The sequence below is a fragment of the Orbicella faveolata genome, unplaced genomic scaffold (genome assembly GCF_042242905.1).
Source record: "Orbicella faveolata isolate gen_17 unplaced genomic scaffold, um_ofav_v1 contig_27, whole genome shotgun sequence".
NCBI classification, from domain to species: Eukaryota; Metazoa; Cnidaria; class Anthozoa; order Scleractinia; family Merulinidae; genus Orbicella; species Orbicella faveolata.
The window spans coordinates 5,374,096-5,401,252 of record NW_028301555.1 but is presented as its reverse complement, the minus strand read 5'-3'; the positions used below and the strand labels follow the sequence as shown (position 1 = coordinate 5,401,252).

Below are 27,157 nucleotides of genomic sequence, written 5' to 3'. Positions count from 1 at the left end.
GCTGACACATTTTGCCTTCTTTTTTTACATTGCAGTGTACTTCAAGACAATACTAGTAAGAGAAATGCGGAGTTTGATAGACGAGTTTATCCAAAGGATAAAGGAAAGTAAAGCCAAATTGGGAGAAAGACACCGAAAACAAATCGTCAGTTTTTGGAAACTTAAACGAAAATCCATGTGTCGCAGCGGTAACGAGAGTGAGTGGCTGAGGATTTCTACGGCGTCTCCCCACAGGGGTGATGTGACCATTACCGATCTGTAAATCATATGTTAAGACACAATGCACTCAGTGTAAACCTGAATGCTCGATGCTAAACCTAGAGGAGTCTTAGTTCCCACGATGTCTCTGTAGCGCAAATAATTTCCTTAAGCCTTATGTCAAAGTTCAATAGCTAGCGCAATTCTTCTACAATCAGTTCCGGTGGCAGGTGTAAGAGAATCAACTTTAATGCTGAATGAGAAATTTCGTTTTCACAAACGTCAAATCAGTTTACAGATGTTGACATTGTCGTCTTGCATCAAAAAAATTTCTGTAAATATTTCAACTTTTCAATGCCTTGACGAAAGCAGGTTTTTTCGTTTCCTTTCAAACGTAGCGTCATAACTATATTTTGTATCTTGTGACTAGCTTGTCGAATGCACGTGATTAAGTCCAGTAAGTGTGTATACTCTGTCGCTACCTCGGGAGTCGTCATATATTTGGGGGATGTCTGGTTGAGGGAACTGTTTCACGAATTTTAGCCAAATTTAGACATATATGTATATAAAAGGCCACCAAATCAACTAAAATATAAAAATATCCACTTAAAACAGCAGAGAAACATTTCAGTAACACAACAAATACTAAAGAAGGTAAGGATGGACAAAAATTAAAGAAGATCAAAACGGATTGCATGTCAGGCTGAACAGTTTTTAAACTTAATCTGGTTTGTTTGTCACCTTTATAACGCCCGGGAGACATATTTGTTTTAAATGAAGCCGTTTTGTCATTTAGATCCAGAGTGATTTTTTCGTTTACTTCAAATTTCACACTGAGTCTTTGACAAAAAGTAATAAAAAAGAATAAACTCAGCCGTGACACAGTCCCTTTTAATGTGTTAAGAAATGACCAGTGTCACAAGGCCTGTAGGCTCTCAGTATCGGCGTTCGTGCGTTTTTCCTGTGGGGTCTTCCAATTTTCTCGACCAATCAAAGATGTAACCAACATGCAATTTTTCTGCCTGCCCAAGTCTTCACCTCCTAAATTAACTCGTTTTGTGATTGGCTACATAGGGAGAGGTCCTCCCATTGATGAATCAGTCCAGGAGTCACGAGTCGTTTAATGTAGTCAATTAATCGCTGGTCAAATTGCAATACGTTTAGCCTGAATATACAGTTCTGGTTAGCGCGAAAAAGTGTGTAACAATCTCAAAATGAAACCCAGGTATTCGCTTATAGTAAAAGCTTTGTACAAATACTTTTAGAATGAAAAAATTATCTTAAAATAACTAAAACAAAAGGTATGTTCATCGTTACACCGCATGCATGTTTAGTTAAATTACATATGTAGAAACAAATAAATAAACGTTGTCTTACCAAGAAGTGTTTGACCGAACACTCCAAAACTAAACAGAGAGGTTTCTTTTAACCGTAGTGTGATCTATACATGTAAGAGGTTTCACGAATTGTGTTATCAGCTAATGCTTAAAGATTCCTTAAACTTCTAGACGGCATTTTGTACACATTATACGCGATACTAGTTTAAAGTAATATTATAGAAAGTTAAAGGTAAAAATAAACCGCTATTTTACGTTCAGTGAGCGCTGTTTTTTTTTTTTTGTTGTTAGAAATAAACTACAAAGACCAACAATGACGCAAATTTAGCATGTAATTTCAGAGAAAACAAACGATTTAAAATCGGCAAATCTTTCTTTTTGATTTTCCCTTGGCCTATAATGGGCCATTTCCGAGTTAACTTATGCCTCTGTTCCAAAACGAGTTTGATTTGTATGAAAATAAACCAGTAGGCAGAACACATTTTCATAAGAACGGTTTCGCACGAACTTTTAACACAGAGGAAAAAGGCAGTCCGAAAATGGTGTATTGCCTTCGCCTTCAAGAGAATGAAAAGAAAAAAACGAGAGAGAAATTTGGTCCACAACCGCTGACCTACCACAAGTATACCGCAGTATTCCAGGGATTAAAAGCTAACCAGACTGCAGTTCATTCTCAGCTATTCGTAATGAGTTGTCACCGACTAGCGACGGAGCGCATTTAAAAGAAATGTTCGTTTACTTTCCATAAAAAGCTAATAGGCCACGTTCATTGACTTACTTAGGCGTGAAAAACGACTGAATTGTTGTTCGCTGTTTTTTCTTCGGGGGTTCATTAATAGATAAATCCGATTTATTGGCTGCAGTGGAGTTTCTTTCTACGTTTTGCAACTCAACAGCAAAATGATAATCTAAATGTTCCGGCATTTCCCAATCAGGAAATCTTTGTCCACATTTCTCACACTTCTGCAAATCTGTCAAGTCCTCGCCGTCATCAGAAAATCCGTCATTCTCGATAATATTTCGCGTTTCGTTGAATGAAGTACTTTCTTTACCACACGTCGATTCTCGCGCACCAAAGAAACTATTTACCTGCCCTTTTTTAGCTCCATGATTTCTTTGTGCAAGCGACTGTTTAATTTCCCGGCGAATTTCTTCTGGTAAACTTTCCAACACTGCAGAATCGATCTCGCATCCCAGGTATGGATTTGGCCGGCCAGTTGGCCGCTCGCTGTTCTTCAGTTTTCTCTCGTTAGAATGCTTCCCAGCGAAAAACGCTTCTATCCCTTTCTTTTCCGGGCAGGTAATCTCACTTACTTTGGAGTTACATGCAGTTTTCCCTTTGTTTATGCCTTCTTTGCCATTTTTAACACTATTTTGTCGTTCAACGTGATTTTCCTCGTCCCGACCAGCGGGAACGAAGTTGAAAGCAAAGCAGGTCTCTTCATTTGCTTCTCCTGAGTTCTCAATCGCGCTAGAAAAACGCCCGTGTTTCTCGTTTTCTGTTATCATATTTGGTACCGGGTGGCTTAACGTATTTGTAATCGTTTCAGTCTTGTTTTTCTTGCTGAAGAAAGAGCTAATAGACGGCGTACTGTTGTGATCACTTATTTCCTCAAATTTACTCGCTGACATCTGTAGACAGATGATGGCCGGCAACCTGAGGAATTAACGAAGCTTTCATCAACGTTGCAAAAGTGTTTTCGGCAAGTTTACAACAGCAGAGATCGGGGAAAAGCAATGTAAAGTTGGGATAAACGTCGAGTAGAAGTCGGGAAAATGTCGGCAAAAAGTCGTACAACACTGGTGGAAAGGTCGTGTTGAGTCGGCAAAAAGTCGCGTGACGCTCGTCAGTAGAAAAGTCGTATTGAGTCGGGAAAAAGTCGTGCGACACTCGGCGTAGAAAAGTCATGTTGAGTGGGCAAAAAGTCATTCGACACTCTCGGAAAAGTCATGTTGAGTCGGGATAAAGTCGTGCGACACTCGTGGAAAACTCGTGTTGAGTGGGAAAAAAGTCGTGCGACACTCGTGGAAAAGTCGTGTTGAGTCGGGAAAAAGTCATGGGACACTCTGAAAAGTCGCGTTGTGTCGGTTGAAATGCGTGCGACACTCGTGCAAATGTCATTTTGAGTCAGGCAAAAGTCGCGTAAAAGACGGGAAAGTGGTGTACAAGTTGAACTAGTGTCGCGTTAAACTTAAATAAAAGCCGAGTAAAAAGTCGCATGATTTAAGTTTAAATGCCGCAGCTGGTTCTCTAGTCTCCTACGCAGCCGTTGTTAGGGTCGTCACGCAACGTTTCTTAGTTAGTGGGGGAGAAGTGTTGCGTGATGACCCTAATAACGACTGCGGAGGAGACTAATGGTTTTCATGCAGGTCCCCTAATCGCTCGAGTTGGAATTTGGAGATGTTGGTTTTTGTGGAGGAAGGAAAACCGGAGAACCCAGAGAAAAACCCTGAGAGCAAAGCGAGAACCAACAACAAACTCAACCCGCATATGACACCGGGCCGGAATCGAACCCGGGCTACATTGGTGGGAGGCGAGCGCTCTCATCACTGCGCCATCCCTGCTCCCCACCACTACACGAAAGTCATTTATAAGCCAAGACGAATGAAAGTCGGCTGACAATCGGGCAAAAGTCGGGTAATCTTCGAAAAAAATATGGGTAAAAGACGAAAAAAACTTCAGGTTATTAGGTCCGGTAATTTCCCGTTAGATGTCAGGCAAAGGTAGATTAAAAATATATTTGCAGAGATTGAAAGAGATTGTTTCTGCGGTTTTAACATCTATTCGACGCAAAATTGCTAAGTATGTAGAAGCACTGTTTACATCCGTCAAGAAAAATCTTCGTTGTTGGTGTGAAACCGACACATGAAGATTCACGATTAGCACTTGTTCGAAAACGCGTGTAGCTCACGCGCGGTGTTCATGCATGCGTGTTCTCGCGCGACAGCCAACCGTATTACTTGCTCCGTAACTGTCGCGCTAGTAAGTAAATAGAACTCTGTTTGGCTTCGAATTTATACAGATAGCAAAAAATAGTGCTAACATCTTCGAAGATGTTACGCACGAAAGAGTAATAGTAGGCCAATTTTTTTTTGACTTCCTTAGAAAACAACTGATTACAGAATACTATGCATATGACTGATTTTCTTACCACGTATCCGTTTTGTTGTCCTTGACCGAATTGAATGGTAACAGCAGATTATACGCGTCTTTGGCGATCTGACGGGCTGATGAATCTTTAAGGTGGCATGACCGAGTGAAGGAGGAATTGCTTTCAGTTTTGAAACCAACACCTAAGAGCTTTGCCTCGCGGTTATTCTGTGGGAGAAAAGATCAAGAACGCCTATAAACAAGATTCAAGCAGAATTATAGCAGTTATACATAATGTAAAGGAGCCACGTCCGGTTTGCGCATCTTGAAAAGTTTAGCCAAAATTTTTCAAGTTTGTCGTTTGTTATCCGCGTTAATCTTCTCCATCCTTAACCATCCTTGATCCTTTATGGTTTATAACTATCTCTTTGGTGTTTTTCTATCTCAGTAAACTACTTTTTTCAGGTTTCCTTCAATTTAAAGGTAATTTTGTACGTGGTCAAAATAACTGACTCAAAATACCGTGACTGAGTTCCTTTAAGGTAAATTGTGCTGGTCTATATAAACAAGACTTTCTGATGTCAGATTACCAATTCGGATTCCCTTGTGAGCCGTTCATGAAGCTCGCTTGCCAGTTGATCCACCCAGTACTTGACCTGCGAAGAAAGTTAACATCATGTTAAATAAAAGTAATTCATTTACTGGAACATTTTAAATAACAACCCTTCTCTCCTTTGAAAACAACCATCTCAAACACCCCCCACCCCCACTGAATATAATCCCATAGGCTTATATCTTAGAGAAAAATACATTGTATAACTCGTTCCGGGTACAATTCCACACCGAATTGTTGTGCTTACTTGGTATTTTATGCCGTTAGAGAGGCTTCATCCCTTCAAAATACCAGGCCAGACATTTTTTAACGTAAAATTCTTTCACTGCTTTGTAGTCATTTTTTAAGAGAAAAGAAAAGCTTCGCAAAAATGGACTGCTCTATAAAATTATAATATTTAGAGTGAAAGCCACATCAGCCTTATCCGGTTTTCATGCAGATCCTCTATCCTGGTCGAATTAGAATTTGGAGATGTTGGTTTCAGAGTAGACTGAGAAAAACACTCAGAGCAAGACAAGAACCAAGGACAAACTCAACCAACAAAATTACGGCACAAGGCCAGAATCTAACTCGGGCCACAACTCTATAGGTAACTTCCTTCAACAGAATACACAAACCTGTTCCCCTGTCGCCAGCTTGCTTTTCCCAGGAAAGTTCTTGCCACAGCCAGTGGATTTTGCCAGCTGACGTGGCCTGACAGGTTCATGGTCCACACCGTGACTTATTTGGAATAGCCACTCCCTAGCGACCAAATAATGTCAATTTAAAGGGTTGCTGTCATACATTCTTTATTACTTTCACTCCCAAGAATGTGGTGTAGTGCAAAGTTGGTACTAGTCAATAGCTTTCTTTTGTCATGAATGGTTGCACACTAGGGTTTCATCCCCAGACATACAACCTAGGACCTATTTTGCCCAGCATAATAAACAGCACCATAAGGAAGTACTGCTCAATGGACTTTATTTGGATGGTCACGCACTAGGGTTTCATCTACAGATTTAAAAGTTAGAACCACCTTGTACAGCATAATAAACAGCACCATAAGGAAGTACTGCTCAATAGACTTTATTTGGATGGTCACGCACTAGGGTTTCATCCATAGACTTAAAAGTTAGACCCACCTTGTACAGCATAATAAACAGCACCACATGGAAGTACTGCTCAATAGACTTTATTTGGATGGTCACACACTAGGGTTTCATCCACAGATTTAAAATTTAGAACCACCTTGTACAGCATAATAAACAGTACCACATGATAGTACTGCTCTGTGATAGTTCTAATCTAAATGGTCACTTACATGTACACTGTACCAGGGTTTTCTACAAACTTTCAAGTTAATTAAAACTCAATCTCACACATTCAATTCTGTTTTTTTTTTCCCTTGATTTCCTAACTTATACTAATAATCCGAAATGAAAACCTTACCCAGTTTTGTCTCCAAAACGGCCCTGTAACTCACTCATGGAATATTTTGCCAAGTCACTCATCTTCTCTGCTTTTAAGTTTGAGCATACTTCATGACCAAGTTTGCCTCCCATGTTACGGCTGAAAGAGATGGGTACCATAATTAATCAAGCGGTCTGTACAATTAGGGCCTGGAAATCACAAAGAATTTAACCATTTTGCTGTGATAGCTTAACAATGTGAATATTTTGATGTAATTTTCTTACACTTTTTGTATGGATACAGTCTCAAATAATTCTGGTACTTCACACTGAGGTAGTAGGGTCTGCTTGTTTGGTTTATGACGTCCACCACACAACTTAGCCAGCATCTGATTGCGAAAGAAATATGCATGTATGTGAAGAAATGTGCCAAGCCAGATCATCTACACACATGAGCAGCACATACTGTATGTACATGAAATATCTCAATTTGGTGCACGTATTTTACAGAACTGATGCTGTGTCTCTCTTGTCCATAACAGTACTGATGAGATTCATAGCTTTGGGACATCCAACACCTAAGCTTTTCATTGCTGGCACCTTTCATATTTGCATCCAAAGAGTCCAAATTTTGTTGACTTGGCTTTTTCAGAAATATTCTGACAGGCCCTGTGCCAGAGGTTGCTTCCACTGGGGCTGGAAAAAGCGGGGGGGGGGGGGGGGGGGGGAGAGATGCTGATGAAAAAATTATGGAATATCCCATTACTGTACAATTTCTTCCTGTGATCACACTTACCTTTGTACTTGCCCCTAAACCCACCCCAAACAGTATCTGAAAATTCCTGATCATTTTCAATTGCTAGTTTTAATGTTCTACTGGTTAAATGCCTCCTTATTATTGACTTAAACAAACAGAATATTAGACAAAGCTACTGATGAAAAATTGCGAATTAAAAATGTCAGCTCCCCAGCTGACATTTCATTGATGTTGACTACCTTGGGCCTATCTCAAGGTGGGGGCAGAGGAGCTTGATTTTCAGGGGACGGAAGATAATTCTCAAACTCAGATAGGTGTTTAGAAATGTGGTCAAACACAGTCTTTTGTATTTGATATATATTACTTGATTTGATAAGAGTCTCACTTTGTTATGGGCAACCCCTGCAGAGCAGGTAAACTGAGTCTCTTTCAGCACCGCTTCCCTCATTTCCGATACCATAATTGCACCCACTGCCAGTCTTCTAATGTTCTCGTCATCTTCCAGAGAAGCCCTCCAAGCAGTTGTATCAACGCGTTTATCATCACCATCATTAATCATGAAGCCCTCAAGAAAAGTTGACGCTGCAGACTTCTCTGCAATTTCATCTATGTCCATTGTACTCATTCGTCTGTAATGAGAAATAAATACCAATTGTATGTTGATTTTCATGTTTTATTAGAAACTGTATCATTGGATAATGCATTTCAAGAATTTTCATTGGCTTAGCCATCATGGTGTGTGAGCAATTATACCGTGCTCTACAAATAGGGCAAGCGGAGCATTAATAATTTTTGGGGGTGTTTATACTTTTATTTCATTTTATTTTCTATACAACTTTTGGGGACAATATTAATAAAACAATTATTCCACTTGCGCTTGTTGGATAAGAGATGGTTATAGTCAACTCAGCGCTACAAGCCTCGTTAGCTATCTACCATGTTATATCCAATGCACGCCTATGGTACTAGACAAGTATAAAATTCATTCTGGTATATTTTTAAATTAGCTCATCAGTCTCAAATACATTGTTCTTACATTTTCACATTTTCTGTCAAATCAAGATATGCTTCATCGACACTTGCCCTCTCGCAACTCTCACAGAAACGAGACAGCACGGCAATCACCTCAGCCCCTGCCTCACGATAAAGGGTCAGATTAGCCTTCCCACGAGCTTCTGGGACTCGCACCAAATTGATCTCCGGGCACTTCTCCTTAGCCTCATCCCCACGCATATTTCTGTTCACACCAAAGCGTCGTGCCTCGTAGCTCACAGCTATAATACTAACAAATAAACAATTTGATTAATTAGTGAATCTACACTCTTTGGCGCCCTCCAACATTTATGAGCTGTATTTCCTGTCAAGGCTGAAAAGAAATTACAAGGTAGAAAACTAGTAGGTATCGACAATATGAAGAATAACTTGAATAAATCAAGTGAAAACAAGAGAGAAAATCTATAGCGCTTCCTGCGTGAATACAATCAGTGACATCACAAGGTCCTTAAACTCGGTTCCAGAGCCGAGACACAGTTTTGCTCCAAAAAGTCAATTTCCGCAGCTAAAAAAGCACTTTATGTTAGGATTTTACAGAAATAAAGTTCACCATTATTTTAAGCACATATGAAACTACAGATTGGGCTAATAAAAGAGATTATTATATGGCTGTGTCTCACAAGGACTGGGAACTACCGAATTCACGAATTTGATTGGCTGAAATCGATATTGACCGCGGTCTAGATTTTCCCATCTAGACCGGCATCCAGACCGGTTTCATTTTGCGTTGAAAAAGTAGCAAACTAAAATAAAAAAATTGTTCACCATTTTCTTTTACTTTCTTTTCAATCATTTATGGAAGTGCCAAAAAGCCTGATGACAAAAAAAAAGTAAAGAGGACGAGCAGGTTTAAGTTAAGCTCATCACCGTTTGCAAGCAAAATGTCAGCTAGTACAAACCAGTTACATTAAACGAATTAAAGTTTTCTTCTTTGCCATATAATAAACATCTTATTAACCGAGCTACGTCGGTCTGTATGGGAGAATCTTGACCTTGGTCGTGTGTACAGACCTCACTGCGTTCGGTCCGTACTCATGACCTCAGTCAAGATTCTCCCATATAGACCTCCTGCTCGGTTAATAAGAGCTAAGTACGAAAATTCGTTTCAGTAGCACTTTAACAATGTAAACATAAAGACATAAGAACGATGTTATGCTGTTGTACTTTCAGTATAAATATCCAGCTGACCTAATTACATAATAGCAACATAACAGCATGAACATAGCGACTTAAGGGGTAAAAAAACTGATCTCATCCTTATGCTTTTATGTCGATGTTCACATTGCGACCTAAACTATTATGTTGTTATGCTGTCATGTCATTGTGTCATCATGTCGTTTATGTCGTTATGTCGTTAGTGTAAACCAGGTCTAATAGTGCTAATAAAATAATTGACAATTAAATGAAGGAGTGCATCAGTACACTATTACAGTGGAACCTCGATTTAACGAAGTGCCAAGGGACTGGGGAAATTTGTTTGTTATATCGAGGGTTCGTTAAATCGAAAACCTCGATTTAACGAATTTTCGGAAAAACAACCACAATGTTCGTTATATCGAGGTTAGTTAATAATTAATTTTCATCGGTGTTACGTAGCACTACCCAGCATTTCTGGATCTGAACAATTACTAATAAGCACTCTTTCTTTAATGTCTATGTAGCTATGTACTGTACAGATATGTACATAGCTACGGAACTAAGAAATTGCACAGGCAAACAAAACTGCTTAAAACTACATATAAAAAAACATAAATACACATCTATATTGAGACGCTAATAAAAGATTACTTCCAATGGAGGTTTTTTTGTCATCAGTAAAAAATGCATCCTCCGTTTAAGAAAAATGAACATGGTATTAAACAAAACGGTAACAATTTTAACACTGTTCTAGTCCAATTAGGGCTCTTAATCAAAAAATTCTTTTAGTGAAGATTGTCTCTGTGGTTTTGTTGCCATTCGTAGGAATGTATCTTCCATAGAAGAAAGGGAGCGCAGAAATTCCTTTTCTTTTGCACTTGTCTTGTCGAATGACAAAATCGAATTGCGAAGCCCTGTCACAGCCTCGCTAGCTTCGACCAGATTAAGTGGTTTTGGCTCCACTATAGAGATGTCTGCGTCTCAATCTCCTTCATCTTCTTCTTCCTCATGACTCATCGATTCCACGTTTTGGACTGCCTTCAGGGCTTCCCGTGTTACATCTTCCTCCGTCGGTTGGCTTTCGGTTACAACATTGTTATCAAGGGATACAAAGTGACTGAATGATATCTCTGCAAGAGAGGGAAAATGGTGGGTAATGTTTCCCCATAGACCGACACCAGTTTCATTGGTGTCTTCATCTTCCTCATCTGACTCAAAAGGATCGTGTGAGGGCTCCGCTACTTCACCTGGGAATCCTGCTTTTTTCCAGCAGTTTTTGATTGTCGTGGTGCTTACATTGTCCCAGGCTTTGGCCATCATAAAGACAGCATCCTTGAGGTCGATTTCTTTGACAGGTATATTGCCATCTAAACACTGTAACATCCGCCTGATCATTGTCTTGCGATAATTTATCTTAAGGTTCTGGATTATGCCTTGGTCTGCCGGTTGAAGCTTGCTTGTGCAGTTAGGTGGAAAGAAGATGAGCTTTGTGTTTGTCTGGCCATTGACAATAACATGTGAAGTACAGTTATCTAAAAATAACAGAATATGGCGGTTTGCTACTCTCATTCGTCGGTCAATTTGACAGACCCATTTTTCAAACAAAACGCTGTCCATCCAGGCTTTTCTTTGAGACTCATAGGTCACGGGGAGCAAGGTCATGTTACTGTTCCTAAAACACCTGGGTCTGGCATATTTCCCTATCACAAGTAGGGGTAGCTTCTCTGTGCCATCCTGGTTGCAGGCCACAAGGACTGTCACGCGATCTTTACTTCTCTTACCACCGGTGCACTTTTCTCCTCTCAGGTTAAGCGTTTGAGTAGGGGTAGCTTTCCACATAAATCCTGTTTCGTCAGCATTGAAACGATCCTTCATGCTATAGCTGCGGCAAATATCCGGGAGACGCTCGCTCCAATTTTCGACAATATCAGGATCTACACTTTTCTCTTCACCACATACAGCTTGGCCTGTAATTCCCTGTCTTTCCTTGAATTTTTCTAGAAAGCCATTACTTGCCTTGAAGTTCTCATACCCTAACTGTTGTGCAAAATACAGGGCTTTTTCTTGCAGCAGCGTTCCACTAACTGGGATGTTCATACCTCGAGCCTTCCGAAACCATTCAGACAGTGCTTTGTCAAGATCTGGAAAAGTCGCCTGCTTCATCTTCTTTCGTTTGTCTGTGAAGAATCCTCCTTCATAGGCACTAATAATCTCATCCTTTTTCTTCATAATGGTCGAGATTGTAGACTGAGACAAAGGAGGATCAAAACGCTTTGCAGCGACAGTGTTTTTCTCCCCATCCTTGATTGCTTTACCAGTTTATATTTCTCTTCCAATGTCAGCACCCTTCTCTTCTTGGTCTCTTTTTTTTTGGACTGCGACCGCGATGTGGAAGCACTAGGAATGGGAACTGTTACGCTTTCTTCTGCTGCACTCTCTAGGCTTGCTCTAGGCTTAAACTGCTTTCGATGAAAAGTGCCAAATTCAACAGAGATATAGAGGCACAAAATACGGCGAGGTATTGCAGGACGTGCTGGAATTTTGGGAATCTAACACCTTTTGATTGCTCAACAGGGTATCATGTCAACTTTCACAGGAAATTGAAGGTCTCTCGCTATTCACCGTGAAACTAGCGACAGGTAGCGAAACGGTGAAGCGACTTGTTGAGTTTTAAAACAGACAGCAATGAGCAACACAACATATTCTTTTCGATCTTGTATTCGAGGCTACCATGCGTATAAAGATATCTGGGATGCAGCTGTTGGTGAAGTTCTGGATTGTGAGGTAAGCCCTTAAAAGGAATCGTTTATAGTTTTGACAGGTTATGAGCAAACTGAGTGATTTTACATCTATATTTTCTGCAGCACGAGCCTGACAACCCACACGACACCCATGCTGTTGCCGTTAAACGGGTTCAAGACCAGGAAGGGACAGAAGGGACGCTTCAGACCGTGGGCCATGTGCCATTGACACTTTCACGTGTCTTCCATTTATTTTTTAAAGCACGGAGGGCAAATATCAGTGGAAGTGGCTGGTAAACGAAGAAATAAGGGCATTGGACTCGAAATTCCAGCAATTTATTCCTTTTGCCACAAGAAGCCATCAAGGATAAAGAAGTTAATAGAACTCATAAAAGACAAAGAGGATAAAGTCGAAATGTAGATGCTTTTATATGTTTGTATGAAATTATGTAAACAGCTGTAATGGGCTGTTGCCCTCGTGTTACAGGATTAAAGAAATGTCATCCTTGTTAGTTTGTTTTGCATTCATCTTTTGTCACATGTTGACATTTATTCGTTATATCGAGGTATATTTTACGTTTGGGCGTCTGGATTGTGTTCGTTATAACAAGGATTTCGTTATATCGAGGTTCGTTATATCGAGGTTTTGCTCCATACATTTTACTGTAATTTTGGCCAGGCTGAAGAAAATCGTTCGTTATATCGAGGACTTCGTTAAATAGAGGTTCGTTAAATCTAGGTTCCACTGTAAATAAAACTAACCAGAGCTAGTAACTAGCAAACCAACTACTACGAGTTTTCATATTGTATGTTGTCTACATACAATGCTTTGAATTTTGGCATTTTGGCAGCCCCTAAATACCTTCTCCTAGTTCATTAACAGTTATGTCTGACTACGTAAGCCATGTTGCTGTGTTAATAAGCTGTGTAGCCAAACTGTCCGATAAGTCATATAGCCACACTTAGTCAATACTTCCATTCTGGAGAAAATTTATGGTCTCCATTGCACTGATTTTATCTTCAACTGCGTAAACAACGCAAGTGGCTACTCTTATACAGCTGTAGAATGCAGATTATTCTGCAGTCTCCCCCGCTTCACAACATCTTACTTGTAAACAGAAGCTACAATGTAATATGAGTGAGCTTAAGTCTGAAATAGGGGCCGGGTGTACTGGAGCCTCACTCCTGATTTAAATTTTTTGGCGACTTCTCTGCTAAAAAAAGTTTGCTGATCTCAGATCTCAACTATCAGTTGAAAAACACTTCATTTTTGAGCTGACAAACCCATCTAGTAGATCCTCTAAGCATTGCATAACCTCTAATCTGACTGATTTAGTGGAGCTACATGTAAAAATGAAAAAAAAAAAATCACCTCCCGGCTTCTTGTCGAAAGTTGCATTTAAAGTACACTAAGCGTTCGTCTACGGAGTCTTCGCTGTTTAATATCGCTAGAGAGCAGAAAGAATCTTTGATCCAAAAGGAAGATTTGATCAAAACAATTCGCACAGATCTTCACTCACCCTCCACCTTTCCAAGTTTTGTACTGGACCACAGCGCATGGTTTCCCTCGTAATTCTGGATTTCGCCTTTGCTCGACTTGCACATAGAAGCAGTCCATATCCACAAGAGCTACAATACGATCTAAAGCCATCTGTAGTGATAATTACAGAACAAAGACGCCACACCAATCTTTCTTGCAGTGCAGAGCGTCGTTACGTTTCGCGGCCATTTTGAATTTCTGTCTAGTCACGTGCCTGGGGTTGAGGGAAGGAGTGACTGAGGGAGGATGTGAGGGTAGTAACCCGGCGGGGGCGGAGTGCACTGCCATATATGGGCTATGAAGGTATGTGTCGCTGTGAAGGGAATGGGTTTTCAAGCAGTTTACTCTAGGATGGTGTATATAAATCAGAGCGTTTGGGTCTAGAATAGGGTATCATTTTTCACAAAACTGACTAGTTGGTTGAAGATTTTATCTAGACTAAGGAAACCAGGAATTGCCACTCAAAAATATAAAAAAAATCAAATCAGCAAGTTTAAATTTACGCAAATCAGCCTCAACAGTGTCGATAGATGGGGGGATTTGGGGAGTTTACTCTAGTATAGGGTAGCAAAATTCAGCTGAACTAGCTCTGGTATAGGCTAAGGGTTCCAGGGTCCCAGCGGCACATCCCCACTCAGAAATTCCCAAAGTACCTCCCCCGGGGGTAGTAAATGTGGTGTTTAAAAGGAAATAGACAATAATCAAACGCACAAGGGCAATTTCTAAAAATAATTCAAAAGAATACAGTTCAGAAAGCTATATTTTCCAATAACCAGGATCTAACTTAAGAAATGAACGTAAACCAGAAGCATATCAACATGCAACATCCAGCGAATATTGATTACCTCTCTCCTCCCCCAGATGGTAAAATTCTGCGACTTCTGCTCGCAGCGAGGCACAGTGTAAACAAGATGGCCGGAGCGGAAGGCAGAGTAAGTGAAATTCAAGTGCTATATTTGTCCCGGTTTTTGTCGTAATCGATTGTTATTTGATACTTTCTGGGGAACGCTTTGTCACAAGAAGCAATACTTCTTTTAATTGAGAGCGTTTGAGGTTATTCTCTTCTCCAGAAATAGGAAAATTGAGCCGGAAAATCGTCAACGGAAAATATATTGCACATTGTTTTTAGAATCTTTTGTTGACGATATGGGTGACTGAATGTGGCTGAATGGTGTTTATTTGTCAAAAGGTGCCACATTCAGCTCATACCTTAAAGAATGAACAAGGTAAAAATGAAATTTTAAATTACATCGATGCTCCAAGAAGTAAAGAAACAAAACGTAAAGAGTTACAACACATACGTTGCGAAATAATAGAAATATAGATTAAATAGGGACGTCGTCATATTGATACGTGAATTCCCGTGTTGTAAAGAAGATCTTGATTTTGATACGTGCCTCCGACTTGATTAAAACGACCATTTTGTAAAAAGAAGTCATCAATTAACCAAAGGTGGACCGCTAAATGGTACAATTTACATGTAGGGTGTCATCAATGAATGAGTATTTTTTATAGCTGTAATATACACCTTGCATTGTATCCCGTTCATCCAAGTCATAATATCACCTAATCACCGTTGTACGAGCGAATATCCTACCAAGAATTTACTGCATATAGCTTTTCTGTATTGCATTCACGTACTTTGATCTCAAGCCAACCTTTTTTTTTGTATAGCAAATAGTTCTGTGAGGTGCATGTCACAAATCATGAAACTCTGTAGAGTATTGTTGTCAAACCGAAGGATAAAAAAACATCAGAATTTGAATACAAACAGTGGATTCTTCGAAGCTATGCACTTTGTGGTAAAGTTCCATTATATTTATTTCGTTATCTTCCATTATTTATTGCCGAAAAACTGTGGAGCTCTGGTAGTAATAACACTGTTCAATATTTATATAAGTTCAAATGAAGGAAAAAAATTATTGTATGTACCATACGGTAGCAGGTTGATGTTCTTGAGTCATAAATGTTTTATAGCATTCAGTTACTTGTAGTTAATGTCTACAGATGAGGCGTGAAAAAAAGGTCAGATCCAGCAAAACTTCTAATCATCACTTCGTTGTAGAAGGTTAATATTGTGTAATTATTTCAAATTTGTTCGTCTTAAATTAATGACAAAGATATGCTTATTTGTTTTAACGTTTCTATTGTATTTTGCATGTTCCTTCACAGCAAGGCTTCTTCTATTTCAAATTGGTAATTTTAAGCTATTCTTAAGCATTGACAGAGTTTTAAGTATCTCTTTAAGATTGAAGTCATTTGAAATTTGTTGTTTGATTAAAATGCATCCTGTTCCATATACCAGGTCATGCAAACTTAATACTCTATGCCCTCAATGCATATTTTCTGCTAGGTAAACTGCAAAGTGATAGGATTTAGAACTTTGCATTCCACTCATTCTTATATTGATTTATATTCCTTATCATGCTGTTTTTCTCATGCTCAGCTGAGGTTCAAAGTTTATCTTGATGAGGGACAGAGAGTAGCTGAAATATTTGTTACGCCAACCACAAAATGCCAAGATATTGTGCAAAGACTTCAGCGGCAGATACAGGAGCCAGATTGCTTTCTTATAGAAGTTTGGCAAGGATGTGGTAGGTTACATGCTTCCAATTTGTTTACTTATTAATAATGAAATGTTCTATCTGTTGGTCAGAGCTGCAATTTGTGGAGTCTCTTTTAAAGTCAGTACTGAAGTCTTGACAGCAAAATAGAACTGTCAGTGGCTTTTTTAACCGCATTTTTTTGTAAGCTTGATGCATTCATAGATTAGTAATCTGCAGCAATATTGCTGTCAGTAATTGAATTCTCCACAATGAATGCTAGTGTGGACTTCTAAGATGCATTGTAAGGTGAATCCTTTATTTGCAAATAAACATTTTTGTGCATTTCAGTCCAAACTGAGCCAGTCAGTTTCTCAGCAGTGGATATTTAGCTCATATTAGTGTACTCCGAGATGGTCTCTGTAAATGGTTATCATTAAATTTACTCTCTGGCCAAATGGAGGAATTTGGATCCATGGTTAAATGGGATAGTAAATTTTGCAGGAATGTTGATCTTGTAAATGGATGTGGGAATTTGTACATGATTGTGTATTTAATACTGACAGCTAGAGAGTGTTCAGGCATAAATGCATTAAAATGTTTTGTGTGTCACAACACATTACATCTACTCACCCTCGTCTATGAAGACTGTACATGTTTTAATTCAATAGGTCTCTAAAAAGTTGTTTTTTCTTTAAAGCTGTGCAGGTTTGGAACTAATGAACTGCTCCAAAACACTAACATTTGTCTCTCACTAGTCACTTTACGTTGTACATGTCGGTAATCTGAAGAACAATGTGTATGCGAATTGTGACATTGTTCTTGGAACTTTGTTTTGATGTTTGTTGTGACATTCAGTATAATCTAGGTCAGTGTTATTTGAAAAAAAAAACATGATTTAAGTTTTACCAGCAATTGGCAGCAAAGATAGTATTTGCCTGCTTTTTAGGGTTTGTTTTCTACTGTCAGAAACTATCCACATAAAGACTGGTACATTACAGGGGTTTCCTTAAGGGCTGGGCACCAGGCAAATTGACCAGCTGTGAGGATGATTTTGCCCACCTGGAATCTAGCGGAACATTTTAAATTCTTTTAAAGAAGTTCAGCTGTTCCAAGTGTTTTGCCCGCCTGTGAAAACCAGTTCCCCTCCTGCAGACAACACTGATACCCCTGGTAATTATCGATGTGTAAAACCAGTACATCTCTTGGTAAAAGCCAATTTCAACAGCATATCTGCTATATTGGGCATGTATCCATGGACATCCTGGTGTGATGTATAATGTAAGCAAATTACACTCATCGCTGTTACTCTGTTAACAAAATCCTTTTCAACATCTTCTTTCTAAAGAGCGCCTTGTGCCTGATAACGAGTTGATCCTCAGCACGCTACTTGAATGGGGTAGTGACCTGGATGATGTGAAATTTTACCTTCGCCCAAGGGAGGACACACCTTCTTATTCACAAGTTGTGAATGGTAAGATCTGTCTTAATTCAGTACATTGTACACTGTACCCATTTTATTTAAACACCCCCTTATTGTGGACACCCACTTAATGAGGACACCCACTCTATGTGTCTGAACACCCACTTACATATAATTTGTACACCCACTTATTGTGGACACCCACTTCAAGTGAACATCACATTAATGCAGACATCTTTTTATTATCATAGCCCCATCTACATGTAACAGCTCATACAATTTGTTTTAAAAGTAGAAATTTGTAATAAATAGAATTTTTCCAATTTACGCTATATGGCAGTTGATTTCTTTTTTCTTTTTCTTTTTCTTTTTTTTTTTTTTTTTTTTCAGGACCACCAGCTCAGAGAGTTAATGGCTTCAAAGAAGAACCACCACTTTCAAGAGATGTGGTTAGAATTAAAATCTTCCATCAATCCTCCTCCAGAATACCTTCCACCTCCCACCTTACAGGGTGACTGACTTGGGGCCCCAAGTACACACTGAGCTATTCTCCAACAAGAGGGAATTTAGACGCACCTTAGTGAAGTTGTACCCCTGTGTGGGATGCCCCAACCATGGGGGTAATGGAGTTAAGGCAGGGAGGTGGAAGATGAAAGATTTGGAAGCAGCTATACCAATGTAGCAGAAACCAGGAGAAATTCAAATAGCATAAAATTCTGATACTGAAATATCTGTTTACTTATTTACAGTGTCCCCAATTAGCACATTAGTGCTAAATACACCGACACTTAAATAAAGTGATTATTATTATTATTATTATTATTATTATTATTATTATTATTATTATTATTATTATTATTATTATTATTATTATTGTATTTGGGATGCATCATACAGTACATGGGGAACTGATGGTTAGTGTAAGAACTGGACTTGAAATCAGGCAGTCTGAGGTCAAGCTCAAGGTCATTACCTCTCTACAACTAGGGATATTAATGGTAAAGGCTGACTTAATGCTAGGGGTAATCCTGCTATGGATAAACTTTATGGTTATGCTTTATGCTTACAGTGTAGGAGTGTATCTCTGAAATTAAGCACTGGCCTGTTGGGTCAATTGTACAATGTTTTATGCACTCAGTCAATGTTTTAAAACATACGAAACTTTAGCAAATCATTCTTGTTGTGATTTGTTCCTTTTTTTCCAGCTTTTAGGTGGCAGTAGAACTTCCGTTAACGACCTTAAAGAACTGGCTGCCAGACAACAGCAAGAGATCGCAGCCAAAGAAAAAGAGCTGAGAGCGAGACAAGTACAGTTAATGGAGATGAAAAGAAAATCGCAAAGCAAACCTCAGAATCCATATATACAGCAGTTATCGGCAAAGGCCGATGAACAAGATAAGCGACTGAAAGAATTGCGGCATGTACAGGATCAAGTGGACTCTTACAAACTTAGCAATAGTGCTTTAGGTAGGTCTTGGATGTTGGCCATTTTCTTAACAATTGCTAAAAGAAAACTACAAGCCATGGTTAAAGGAACAGTTGGCTTAGGTCCTGTCCACATTACGCCGTACGTAGAAATTTGACTGAAAACGCAGCTTTATTTCTACGGCTAGGCGTTCCGTCCACACTACTCTGTCACGAAAACGGAGCTTTTCGAAAACGCTCTTCAAACCTGAGAATTTGAAAATGCCGGCTTTGCGTTTTAGTGTGGAGGGAAAACATTTTGAAAGCGGAGCTTTTCGAAAACGATGATACAGGTATCGCGATAACGAATCATTTGATTTCCCTGACCGAGTCTTCCTCAAGCAAAAATCCAAAATGGCCGGGAGTTGTTGCGTTTTCAAATTCCTTCGGCGTAGTGTGGACGGGGCCTCATTGCAATTTTTACGCTTTCGTGATTGGCTGGGCTCAACTGAAAGCCATGCTAACTGGAAATTTCCTTGTTTAAGCTGAGGAGCTGGAAAACGTTCGTTCCTTGTTCATGGAAAAAGAGAAAGAGCTGGCTATCGCCGTGGCTAAAGTTGAAAGTCTCACTCAGCAACTGGATAAACAAAGAAAAGGCTGGTCCCAGTCGTCTCCGAGTCGAGAGAAAACACACCAAGAGCTGGAGCTGGAAAGACTTAGGAAGGAGTTAATGGTGAGAATGCGTGACATTACGCTGTACAATTTGTGACGCAAATATTGCGTCACACCACTTTTTATCTATCTCCAATTTGTCATAAAACATAGGTTTGCTAAGAAAGCTAGCCATTTAGGAAAGCTTAAGGAAAATGGAAAGAACAGGAAAAACTTTCTCAATTTTTTTCCTTCTTCTTTCTTTTCTTATTTCAGACGAGGAATGAACTTAACCACCAGCAGAGCGTTCAGATCCAGTCACAGAAACAACTTCTCGCTGAAAAACACAAAGAACTGTTTGAACTCGATGCTCAGATCGATAGATACACCAACGACTTGCGGCAAAAACGATCACAGAACAACCACATCAACCCACCAAACTCTCGCTTAAATGGTGCTGCCTCGCCCACAGACGAGCAAAACTTTGTTGACATGGATTACAGTAATTTTGCTAGTTCACCGAAGCAAACGAACAAAACTAACAAAACGGACTCCAACTCGACGGGAAGTTTACCTGCTACTTCTGGTTCCTTCCGCGGGCGTGCGCGTAACTCCAGGAAGTTAGAAACGTTGCTCGAAGTAGAGGAAGAAATCTCTGATGGTCACGCAAGTAATAAGTCTTCCACGGAAGATCTCACGCAAGGACCAGGACCTCCTAGAGCGTCACGCGTGACGGCGCTGAAGTCACGCTTTGAGGCTGAAGGAGCTAACGAAGGCGGGAAGCGTTGGAATTCCCACAATACAGAGTCAAGAGTTAACAAAGAGTTTGCGTCGTCTGCAAAATTGTCAAACGGTTCTTCTACTCCAGCGCGTCGCATATCACCCGAAGGAGTAGAAACTCCACCATCTCCCGCACCTGAAATGTTTGACCTTGACGCTGTCCATTCAGTTTCAGAAGAGAGAGAAAAACCTTCCTACAGTATGGATGAGTTCGTGGACATTTCATCCTTGAGAATAAAGTCACCCGGACAAGATGAAGTAGAAAATATGGAGACACAGAATGCAACAGTGCAAGAGAACGCGTTCGCGGTCCCGCACTCCTTAGAAATAAAGAATATTTTGGGTGAATTAGATTTCAAAAGTGAAGAACCTTCTTGTAGTACGCAGAGTTCTACTCCCAGCGATGGAGGTGACCTCTCCGGACCTAGTTCACCCTCGTCGCTTTCGTCTTCGTCCTCTATCTCGTCAAATTCTACCAGTCCAGCTAAAACTGCGATTTTTGCGATCACGGGTGTTGCTAAGAAGCCCAATAGCTTTCCTCGTCTTTCAGATCCGCCTCAACAACGCATCGCAGAAACAGGTAGCAAAGCTTTACCTTTAGAAGGTCTCCAAGGGCTTAAAACTGCTGAACATCAGTATGCTCTTCAAAGATTATCTTCTAACACTAAGGACTTGGAACCTTTAAACTCAAAACCAGAGAAACCAAGTAGTGGTGTTTTAACTGGCGAGAGAAGCGCTGAAGATTTCCCATTACAAACTCGTCTGGTTAAATCGGAAGCCATTCCGACTAAGAACGAAAATGTCGGTTCTATAGCGCGGGCGACCGTGCTAGATTTTTCGAGAACTGGGACGAAACCCAAACGATTTGGTGAAATGAGTATAAAGCAAAACGAAGCGAGTGTTAGTAGCGATGCACAAAAAACGCTCAGATTTGCTGAGATGAAGGCTTTGGATACGAAACCTGAGCAAATTAGTGGCACAGCTGCGAAGGAAAGAGATGAATCTAGTATTAGCGATGGCAAACAAGTTTTCAGTGTGGCGGGAGTCAGAGCTACAGACTCTTTGGTGAAAACAGGGAAGGTACAATTGTCGCGGCTTCGATTCCTGACACCTGCCGCGCTCAATAACACAACACCGCAACAAGAGGCTATGTTTAACAGCGTGTCACAGACACGCCTTGACAGAAAAGTAGAGGCAAAGAAGCCAGTGGATTCTCCATTCGAAACAAGCAAGAGAACTTTAGCGAATGCCCCTTTGCCATGGGTTGCGCAAAATTCTAACAGGGCGAACGATTTTAAGTCCCCGCCTGGTGTTCTAGAATCAAACGTTGATGACAAACCTGAACACGCTTTAAACAATGATGAAACCGATAACGCAAAAAGGTTGCCTCATGAAAACATCGCTGGTACAGAAACCGCCAACTTGCCACTAATTTTCAAACCAATATCTTTCCGTGCAAAGAAACTGGCTTCTCAGCAAAGTAGCCCGAACACATCTGATACTCGATCGCAGGTCGCTTCCCCGATTTCCAACTCGATATCCATTCGTGGTCAGTCGTCGTCGCTTACGAAGATCACGGTAACTCCAGCTGCTTCGTATTATTCCGCGAGGAACTCGACGAACATTCCCGAGAAACGCTCGCCGGTTCCGACGAGCAAACGACAAAGGTTTTTTCACCGAGACATGGCTCCGACTCATCCCGAAGTGAAAGAACTGCTCGAAAGTGACGAACCAAGTAATGACTCTTCGCTCGATAAACAACAACACGAGAAATCTGTAGACAAAGAAAGGTTGGATAAAGAAACTACGCTTACAAATCGAGAGCAAGTGAACAAGCCAAGAAAAGCACCTCGCCTAGATGCTAAGCAAGTCGTCTCGTCTTTCAATATACAACTATCAAGTCAAAGTCGGAAGCAGACTGAAGAGCAGAAAGCAGCCTCCCCATCTTCTGAAGAAAGCAATATATCCCATGCTTCGGAAGAGAAACGACTTTATGACAAAAACGTTCATCCAAGTTCCGAAAGTAGTGAAATTCGTTTCGAAAGTAGCCAACTTCATTACGACGGAGGACGACTAGGTTCCGAAAGTGGCCGACTTCATTACGATGGTGGACGACTAGATTCCGAAAATGGTCGGGTTCATAACGAAAATGGTGAAACGGTTAGTGGAGGTGATTTGAGAAAAAGTCACCCTGAACGAGAGCCTTTGCCCAAAAATGTGTTTACGTCAAGTCTTCTTAAACCGCTGTTGCCCTCGAAACAAATTTCAGATCTGCAAAAAGCTGAAGAAACATTTCGTTTGAGTAATGCGGCGCAAAAGTTTACGAGTTCATCTGACGAGGAGCTACCCCAAAAAAGTGAATTATCTCCCACAGGAACTCGACCAAGTAATAACAAGGACGTTATGCTTTTAGAAAGAACACCAGCAAGTGATCATTTTCAGCAAAACATTGTAACAAAAGAGATTAAAACAGTAAAAGACTTTTCGCTTAAGGTTACGGATGTTGATACCGGGACACCTGTGGCTATCAACGTAAATATTGGACTTACTAAGCAGTCACATAACCCCGTATCAGCTATGAAAAACTTCCCGGTTGCGGCGAAATCTGACATTAACGCGAAACCTGTATTAGCGAATAGAAATATTGCTACAAGAGAATCCGCTGAGGTGGCTCAAGCACCTGCGCAGATCGATAGAAGGAAGAAGGCGCGTCACGTCAGTCTTGATCCACACGCTGTGCTTCTGGACGCGGCGGTTGAGGGAGAGCTAGATCTAGTTAAACGAGTTATTCGCGAGGTAAGGAATCTTAAAGTCACATTCTGGTAGCCTCGTTTTGAAACAGATGCGAAAAGGAACTCTTGATTGCATGTCAAGTTGTTTTAAATTCTCTATTTTCCAAGTCACCATAATTCACTTTGTTTGCCCTCCAAATTTTGCATAAACTATTGTTGTGAAATGCTCTTGGGAATATGCATACCTCCCAAGAGCATTTAAAAATTTTAAATAGTTTATGGAAGATTTTGAGGGCAAACAGAGTGAATTATGGGGAATTGGAAAATAGAAAATATGTAGTAGATATTTTGATGTCCTTAATGTGGCTGTTGTGTAACTTGTCACCAGCTGTTTTCAGTTCATTTTCGTTTGGTATTGAAGGCTGTTTTCTGTTTTCCTTCATATGATTTCAGCATTTTCATTTTCTATAGTGCGACTGCTTTTCTTTCTTTTGAAGTTTAAAGGATGAAACTATACTTGAGGATTTCTTAATTCAATTCCTCTCCTCTACCCTCCCCCCAGGTGGACAATCCTAGTAAACCCAACACTGATGGCATCACAGCTCTTCATAACGCCGTCTGCGCAAGTCATGACGAAGTGGTTCATTTCCTCGTGGAATACGGCGCCGATATCAACTCTCCGGACTCGCACGGCTGGTAAGAAAATTTAACAACTGAAAAAAATCCAGGCGTGCTATTTTGGTCCTTTCTTTGAGTATTGTGTTCCTGAAATTAAAGCTGCGTTGTTTATCACCAGCATAGTGGCTGCAATTTACATCAAAATTCGCACACGTGATTTGTTAAGCATTGAGTACCAATAACGTAAAGTTATCGTGTGATTACCAAGTCTTCTAGGACGATCGACTTGGAGTAGTTTACGAAATTTAACATACTCTGTGGATTTCCACATGGAGCGGTTTTCAATGGAGTATCGTATAACCAAAACCTGAGTAATCACTCTAGCCAATCACAAAGCACACAGAAAATCCAACGAACCAATCAAAACTCGAGGTAATTACATGTAGCTGACGTGAAGCGCGGGAAAACGAGCCGGCGAGTCACGGTTAATTTTGGTTTTACTTCTGATGGGATAAATTGCCATGACTGAGTTTTTAAGCCAATCATGAAGCGTAGTAATACAAAACCAATTCCTTTTTGAAACGCAAGTGAAAACCGCTCTAAGCCTTGAGCCAAACATTATTGTATCCAGCCCGAGAAGGCAGCAAATAATTACTCATTATTTCCTCGTGGCTGTTGATATAAGAGATTTATTTCCTTTCATATAGGACTCCTCTCCACTGCGCCGCCGCCAACAACGCCACAGAAATGGCTCGCTTTCTAATTGAACATGGCGCGTGTATTTTTGCCGCTACCTCACTGGAGAAGAAAACTCCTCTGCAATGTTGTGAGCGAAGTCTGCCTGGCTATTTCAACTGTATGAAATATTTGAACGGTAAGGATCTTTCGTGAAGTTTCCCATACATGTCGTCCACGGTTAGACTTAAGAGAAATCAGACCTTATTACAACATCCAAGTATAAACACATTTAGAACTCGAAGCAAGAACTTCTAAGTGTTGACAAGCGCGGGAAAACACGCACCGTCTAGCAAGCGCCGGAGAACGTGCAATCTTTGGAAAGCGCGGGAAAACACAAGACCGATTATGAGCGCGGCAAAGCTGCGAAGCAAGTTTTATACCTTATTGGTTGAAAAAGTAGCACAGTTATTCCGAGTGGCTAGAACGCTTTGCGCGGTTTTCTAAACCAGTCATAGAGGTCATAGGTTAGTGGTCAGTAGTTTTACGGTGGTTTTATCAAAGCTTTTCTCCCATTTTCTTTTTACCCAATATACATTGATTTAAGTTTTCTTCTTATTCAGATGTACAGGAAACCTTTGGACTGGCTAACGAAGGTCGTGTTTATGCGCTGTATAACTACTCGGCTAACGAGCAAGACGAGTTGAGTTTTGAGTACGGCGAAGAGTTACTGGTGCTGAAACGGGGAGATGCGACCGAGAGGGAATGGTGGTGGGCCCAGAACAAGAACGGGGAGACCGGGTACATACCGAGAAATTTGCTCGGGGTAGGTGATAGTTTTTTTGCTAAATCAAAACGTTACTTCCTAAGTCTAGCCTAAGTCTAGCCTAAGTCTAGTCCAAGTCCATTCCAAGTCTAGTCCAAGTCTAGTCCAAGTCTAGTCTAGCCACGGAATTAATCCATTACTGTCCCATAATCAGACTATACATAATCTCCTAATTCATCATCAAATATACCTTTCAATATTAGCTGGAAGATTTCGATGATACATCAAGACAATATCCCTTAGGTGATGGTAGTCTTTACTCCCACCACCCGTCTAGTTGACAACATAATGATTTTGTGAGGAGACATTGTTGGTTAATCATCACCGGTTGGTTTTGTTTCCAGATGACAGCCAGAATTTCGCCTGAAGTGCCCTGAGGTCGGACAGCAAAGATGGATAATAAGACGCCATTCAAACGTTGTTTCGTCAGCAGATAGACCTGTGTTTACGGCTTGTAAACGTGGTTTAACAAGGGTAGCTGTTCATGAAATCTGGTTTTGACTATTCTTAAATACTGTCTAAACTCTGTTTGAATAGTAGGTCTTTGGTATTTCAGTTCTTTGGTAACAAAATCTTTTGAATATTGTTGGGTAGATAAATTTTATCGCGATTTGCGAAGGCGTTTTTAATTTCACGGCTTCCTTTGAAAAGTGAATCATAGCAAATAGAGTTTAAAAGAAAATGTAAAGAAACAAAACGAAATTGTTCAGTTAGTTAGTTAGCGTACCATTGATTCTCCATGGAGTCATTGATAAATACTGAACATCGTTTTATTGTTTCCCATGCTTCTAGCCAATCAGAAACCGGGTTTGTCACGAAAGCAGAGAACAACCTCGTTCCCAGAGATAAGATGAGAGACCCTGGGAACAAGGTTGAGCAGAGCATTCAAAGTGGCCTCGTTCTGCGAAATCGCACGTGCACTAATTGCACGTGAAATAATTGCACGTGCACGCGAGGAGACAATTATTGTGCTCGATTTTTTGGGGGCGGAGAATTGAGAAAACATATCGAAAGATGTCACATGAACTAATACTGAAAACAACAGCGAGTAGCTATTTAGTTAAAAAGAAGTAATAAATTATTATTTATAATGCAGAACTGAAGCAGGAAATAACGATCCTTGTTTGATTATTTTAAATCACCTCATCTGAAAATATTTATAGATTAAAAGTAGGTTATTTATTTTTTAACAGGAGAGTTTTGTAGCAGAGAGGCAAGTTAATAATCAGAAAACAAGATCTTGATTTTTGTGGCAAGGGTGTTTGCACGAAAAAAAACGTTATTTCTAAAGAACTAATTATTCAAATTAAAAATGATAATTACAGTAGTCACAGTGAAGAAACATCGTTCTTTTCAAAAGTAGAAAAAAGGTCGCCAAGCGCGTATAATGATCAAGAAAAAGTAAATTCAGTTTCTGAGAAACAGTGATATTTAATGATGAATTGCTAGGTAACTTAACCCCAAAGTATATTTTAGGTAATACAAAATCTTAGATGAAACCTTGCATTGTTTTATCACTTTCGACTTCACTGATGTGAACATAAATTATAACTTTAATAATGGATTTATAAACAATAAACCAATAGAACGAGTAAGTGTAGTCAAATACTGATTTTGCCCGTTTAGAAAGCATCCAATGGACCTGTCAAC

General features: G+C 40.1%; 3 protein-coding genes across 7 annotated transcripts in view; 2 read left to right on the top strand and 1 right to left on the bottom strand.

Annotated features, from left to right (window-relative positions):
• LOC110067294 (phosphatidylinositol phosphatase PTPRQ-like) overlaps nucleotides 1-1,795 on the top strand; it is a 38,668-nt gene extending 36,873 nt beyond the window's left edge. For all 3 annotated transcript variants that reach the window (XM_089296597.1, XM_089296598.1, XM_089296599.1), the window contains exon 21: nucleotides 36-1,795. In XM_089296597.1, coding sequence (XP_089152723.1) covers nucleotides 36-262 — 227 coding nt within the window. In that variant the 3' untranslated portion in view covers nucleotides 263-1,795. The remainder of the gene's footprint in view (nucleotides 1-35) is intronic.
• Nucleotides 1,303-14,563, bottom strand: LOC110067295 (DNA polymerase eta-like). Its single transcript, XM_089296604.1, has 9 exons — nucleotides 13,836-14,563; nucleotides 8,421-8,666; nucleotides 7,770-8,013; nucleotides 6,913-7,016; nucleotides 6,668-6,787; nucleotides 5,857-5,980; nucleotides 5,217-5,282; nucleotides 4,688-4,854; nucleotides 1,303-3,192 (listed from the first exon to the last, which is right to left on the bottom strand). The coding sequence occupies exons 1-9, from the start codon at nucleotides 13,964-13,966 to the stop codon at nucleotides 2,310-2,312; spliced, it is 2,085 nt and encodes a 694-aa protein (XP_089152730.1). The 5' UTR covers nucleotides 13,967-14,563; the 3' UTR covers nucleotides 1,303-2,309.
• A 68-nt stretch (nucleotides 14,564-14,631) lies between these two features.
• LOC110067325 (uncharacterized) lies at nucleotides 14,632-27,102 on the top strand. 3 transcript variants are annotated; one of them, XM_089296601.1, is made up of 11 exons: nucleotides 14,694-14,787; nucleotides 16,302-16,449; nucleotides 17,747-17,872; nucleotides 18,212-18,270; nucleotides 19,027-19,288; nucleotides 19,771-19,958; nucleotides 20,153-23,452; nucleotides 23,951-24,084; nucleotides 24,714-24,880; nucleotides 25,305-25,507; nucleotides 25,852-27,102. In XM_089296601.1, exons 1-11 carry the CDS (start codon nucleotides 14,767-14,769, stop codon nucleotides 25,882-25,884), a joined length of 4,641 nt encoding a protein of 1,546 aa, XP_089152727.1. In that variant the 5' UTR covers nucleotides 14,694-14,766; the 3' UTR covers nucleotides 25,885-27,102. The 3 variants fall into 3 exon arrangements, with proteins under 3 accessions (XP_089152726.1, XP_089152727.1, XP_089152729.1); XM_089296603.1 differs by having other exon boundaries at nucleotides 14,720-15,657; XM_089296600.1 differs by lacking the exon at nucleotides 25,852-27,102 and having other exon boundaries at nucleotides 14,632-14,787; nucleotides 25,305-25,561.
• Nucleotides 27,103-27,157: the final 55 nt, after the last annotated feature.

What these genes read in the sequence shown, in the direction of transcription:
- LOC110067295 (XM_089296604.1), bottom strand. Translation starts at nt 13,966, where the DNA reads ATGGCTTTAGATCGTATTGTAGCTCTTGTGGATATGGACTGCTTCTAT. An exon ending in TTGACAGAAAATGTGAAAAT is followed by an intron (nt 8,014 to 8,420) that starts GTAAGAACAATG and finishes TTCTCATTACAG; the next exon opens with ACGAATGAGTACAATGGACA. An exon ending in TCACAAGGGAATCCGAATTG is followed by an intron (nt 4,855 to 5,216) that starts GTAATCTGACAT and finishes TTTCTCCCACAG; the next exon opens with AATAACCGCGAGGCAAAGCT.
- LOC110067325 (XM_089296600.1), top strand. Translation starts at nt 14,647, where the DNA reads ATGAACGTAAACCAGAAGCATATCAACATGCAACATCCAGCGAATATT. An exon ending in ACTTAGCAATAGTGCTTTAG is followed by an intron (nt 19,289 to 19,770) that starts GTAGGTCTTGGA and finishes TCCTTGTTTAAG; the next exon opens with CTGAGGAGCTGGAAAACGTT. An exon ending in CTGTATGAAATATTTGAACG is followed by an intron (nt 24,881 to 25,304) that starts GTAAGGATCTTT and finishes CTTCTTATTCAG; the next exon opens with ATGTACAGGAAACCTTTGGA.